We start from the raw sequence: 4,529 nt of genomic DNA on the forward strand, positions 1-4,529 counted from the left end.
TCTTCTTCTTCTTCTTCTTCTTCTTCTTCTTCTTCTTCTTCTTCTTCACATGCCCAGGCCTTGCTGCCTCTGAAAGCCCCTCTACCTAGTCTGCCTATTTGCTGAGACCCTACCGTTCTAGGCATATCTCAGGTACCTGGATCTCTGATTCTGAGGACCAAGCTTTTCTCTAACATTGACACTTTGCTGAAGGCTAGGCCTAGGTGGAACCAGGCCAGCCACCTCCTTGCTTCCTCAACGAGGAAACACTGGGGGAGCTTGGGTTGGTGTCCTGAGCAGAGCAGGCCATGGACTCTGGTTCCTTCTTCTTAACACATATGGTTTCACAGATCCATAGCAAAGTTCCCTTCACACAAGAGAAGTAAACTCCACCTCTGAAACTCAAAAGGAAGTGAGTTACTGTGGCCACAGAATGAGTCAGGACAGGATTAACTCAGGTCAGACTATGTGGCGGGGTGTACTGAGGCTGGGGGTTGGGGGCTGGGCTGCTCTAGACATCAATGGGTCTGCACCTGCATTTTCTATGAACCTTCCTTAGACAACTTTTAGTTCATTTGCTCCCATGAGTGACAGGAAAAGATCATTACCATAGTGGGAGGCTTGGAAGGGCAAAAGGGCAGAGCCACCTGGTCAGGAACAGTTGTGGATTGTTCCCAACTCAGGGAAGCCAGGCAGGCACAGGACTCAAGATCTTGGGGCCTGTGCTCAGTCTGCATTCTCATTCTCCTTGGTTGTACCTTGGCTGCTTCTGACTCCCAAAGCCCTCAGGACTCAGCCTCAGTCTTGAGGCCTGGCAGATCATCAAGCATCACAATGTACAACGGTGCTATCTCACTTCCCTCATCACATACCAAGGCCAAGCCCTCACTCCATCCCACAGCACAGCCAACCCCACAGGCTGCAGGGCCTCAGTGCAAATCTGCCTGTCTTGCCTGTTTGTTTGTTTGTTTTTCCAAGACAGGGTTTCTTTGTATCTCTGTGTAGCCCTGGCTGTCCTGGAACTCACTCTGTAGACCAGGCTGTCTTGGAACTCAGAGATCCGCCTGCCTCTGTCTCCCCAGTGCTGGGGTTAAAGGCGTGCGCCATCACTGCTTGGCTCCATTTTACTTTTTGTTGCATGTCAACTTGGGGTGTGCCAGAGCCTCAGGGGTTTGATGAATGGCAGGTAGTGGAGGGGGTACAGAGGTGATACCATCGATGAGGATTGCAGGAAACAAAGGTGGGCAGGAGCCCAAAGTGCCATGCTAGGGTCATCGTTCCAGGCCACAGAGCATCCTGGAGCTGTGAGGCAGGACAGACGTGGTTCTGTCTCTACTGCTCCTTGGTTGCACTCTCTCAGTCTGTCTGTCTCTAGGCCTCGGTCATCTCTATCCTGCAGTGGACTACTCTAGTCTCAGCATCTTCTCTAGGCAGCTTTTGATGATGGGGCATCAGAGCTCTGATTAAAAATAAAAAAAGGTGAGACCCCACTTCTCCCTCTGCAGATAACAGAAATAAACCCAAGTCTAGGATGCAAAATAGCAAAATGTTCAACCAACTTTGTCTTTCCACGGTGTCTTTCAAACACTTAAAAACAAAGCTCGTGTGTCTGTGCACATGCATGTGTGTGCTCATGAGTACGACATCACGCAGAAGACAAGCCAGTCCTCTCTTTTTACCATGTGGGTCTCTGGAATGGAATTCAGGTCATCAGGCTTGGCAGAAAACGCTTTAACCTGCTGAGCCATCTCACTGGCTCCCCTAGGTCTTTTTAAAATATCAAAAATTTCCCTACAAGATGTCGGTGATCTAAGCAGGGTTTAGATTGCCTCCCAAGTGCTCTGACTCATAGCTGGTGCCCATCCTGCATCTTCCTCCTATGATGGCTCAGCTCCTTCATACCTTCACTGACTGGCATGAACTGGCTTCCACAGATACAGCTCCCAGCCCTTAAATTACTATGTCTGATGCCCATCTTATTCTCTTGCCAAGTATGAGCAAGAAAAGAGACCCAGATCACTAGGCAAGACCAGCCCCGTTTGAGCAGTCCCTGGGGGCTCATCTGATAGTGCCATTTTGTCTCTGGGACCTTATGGTGGTCTCAGGACAGTTTGTCCAAAAGCAGTTCCCACTCAGGGTTAAAGACAGAATGGGATCCCCTGGCAGCAGAAATGCCTGCCCCTCCACCACATCACAGAACAAGAAGCAGGTTCTCCCCGACATTCACTCTGTAGAGTTTCACCCCCAGTCTCTTGTCAGTCTCCACATTCTCTCCAGTCCCCCAAGACTCCCAGCAGCTGAAGCCGCTCTACCAATGAAGGGCCCTCTTCTGGGTGGCACAGGATATCATTAGCTTCCACACTCTGGGAACTAGCTGGGCATAGAACTGAGGATGTGGTAGAGTGAGGGGAGGCTGAATGGAGATGGAAAGAGGGTGGCAGAGCCCTAAAGCCTGAAGCCAGGGGCCATCAGCACTGAGAGATATTCCCCAGTAAACCCGCAGATCTGTCTGAGCAAAGACTCTTCCCAAGGGAAGCCCATCATTTCTCTGACCACTAATCCTGAGCCCAGGCCGACAGAGATGATAGCATCTTAAGACAGGGGGTAAGGCTGACTTACTGGCCATGCAGAGAAGGGCATGGAAGAGCCACTTCATAGCTGGAGCAGATGCAGCTGTGTGAGCTGAGTGGGGCAACGCAGAAGGACCTCAGAAGGTACTCAGCTTCCCTTCCTCTGCAGGGGAGGCCAGGAGGCGGGGACAGAAGCATATACAGATAAGGGACCACAGGCCCACAGGTACTTTCAAGTAGACATAGCCACCATAGCTTATACAAGGCCAGCACGTGGCTTCCCCTGTAGCTGTGGGCTGGGTCCCGGGACCTCAGACAACTGCCAGCCCAGTTCCATCACTCACTAGACTCACCATTTCATGCACGAATGAGCTAAGATTTGGCTGGTGGTAGTCCTGGATGTCTTTGGCAGACAGGGGAGGTGCACATAGGCAAAATCATCCTGTCCCATCCAGAATGTTCCCCAGTCAGATTCATGACATCAGCTCCCAGCCGTCCTGGGTCCCCTCGAATAGAAAGTGCCCTCAGAGGTAGAAACTGGGCTCTTATGTTTGCTCTTGTACTCAATGCATAGTGCTGTGGAGGACCAGGTGAGCATGAAGACCTGGTGTATTAAAGTCACTGCTTCAATCTAGCTGTGGTTCAACTGTCTTCAAAATATGAAGCTGATAACCACTTCACAGGGCTCTGAGCTTCCAGCCTAAAAGAAGAGGTAGATTTCATGGCTTTTACAGAACAGCTCTGACCTTGCCCAGGTTGTGGAGAGTCTACTACCAACAGGGACAGTCATATCTAAAGACCAGCTCCCTCAGTGATCAAATTTGCCCACACAGCAGTGAGGGAAGGAAGCCATGCTGCACAGACCAGCAGAACTCTGGACAGGCCAGCCTAGCACAATCCCAGCATTCAGGAGTGTAGGGCAGCAAGAGCGAATTCAAGGCCAGCCTCAGCCATCTCTGCAAAGATGGGCTGCTCTGGACCATACTGTCCAATTGGAGCTATCAGCCAGGGCATGGACAGAACTGAACTCTAGACCATATGCAATCTTAATCTTAATTTAGAAAGGCTGGGTATTCAACCTCTCATCTTTCCATGGATGTAAGAGAACATTCTGAAGTCTTACAGTATTAGCAAAAGTAGACAACCACATGGCCTTAATGACTACATGAAAATCAATTTTATTTTGTTTTTCACATGGAAAACTTATTTAGCCAAAGTTCTGTGAAGATTCAATGACACTTCAAACATTTCCACGCTGTTAGCTTTGGTCTGACATTTGACTAGATCTTATACAATTATTCAAAAAAGATTACAATTCATCCCCCACACACATTATTAGCAGCTAGAAAAGCAGAGTTCCAGGTCTGATGTCTTACTGCCACGTCATAGTGTATGTAGAGCACCCGAAGGCTGCTGGACAGGCCTGTCACAAGCTGCAGTGGCACCAGCAGCCAGCCCATCTTCCCATTAAAGCCCAGTTCCTCCTGATCCAAGGACATTTGGTAGAGCCACTAAAGGATTCTCCCAGCCCTGGCCCATGGGGAAGAAAGGGGCAGCCTAGATCACAAAGCACAACCTTGGTAGGGTGGGAAAGCCCAGAATGGGAGCTAACTTAGGAGCACCACAAGCAACAAGTCTGGGTGTGAACCCCAGGCACCTCAGGAGACCAGGCAGTGTGGACGGCCAGAGCTGCACAGGGCACAGGGGCATTTTCTGTACCTCTGTAGAACTCTATGGAGTGTCAACACCTCTGTACCCACCAAAGATTGTCAGTGCCATAACTGTGACTTGCAGAGGAGCCCTCCCAGCCCATCTGACATTACCGCTTTCCCACAAAGCAGAGCTTCAGGCAGCTAGGTTAGGGGCTTGGCTGGCTTGCTCCTGTTCGGTTCTTCTCTCACAGAACCCAGTCCTAGGCTGGTAGTTTGGCAAATACACACTTCCCAGGAACCAAGCTGAATGCCAATCTTATACCACTAA

General features: G+C 50.1%; 1 protein-coding gene across 1 annotated transcript in view; it reads right to left on the reverse strand.

Annotated features, from left to right (window-relative positions):
- Positions 1-2,702, reverse strand: part of Itgae (integrin subunit alpha E) — a 54,447-nt gene extending 51,745 nt beyond the window's left edge. Inside the window, exon 1 of the mRNA XM_028787229.1 lies at positions 2,599-2,702. Coding sequence (XP_028643062.1) covers positions 2,599-2,635 — 37 coding nt within the window. The 5' untranslated portion in view covers positions 2,636-2,702. The remainder of the gene's footprint in view (positions 1-2,598) is intronic.
- Positions 2,703-4,529: the final 1,827 nt, after the last annotated feature.

This window comes from Grammomys surdaster, unplaced genomic scaffold, assembly GCF_004785775.1.
Source record: "Grammomys surdaster isolate TR1022 unplaced genomic scaffold, NIH_TR_1.0 125621, whole genome shotgun sequence".
Lineage (NCBI taxonomy): Eukaryota > Metazoa > Chordata > Mammalia > Rodentia > Muridae > Grammomys > Grammomys surdaster.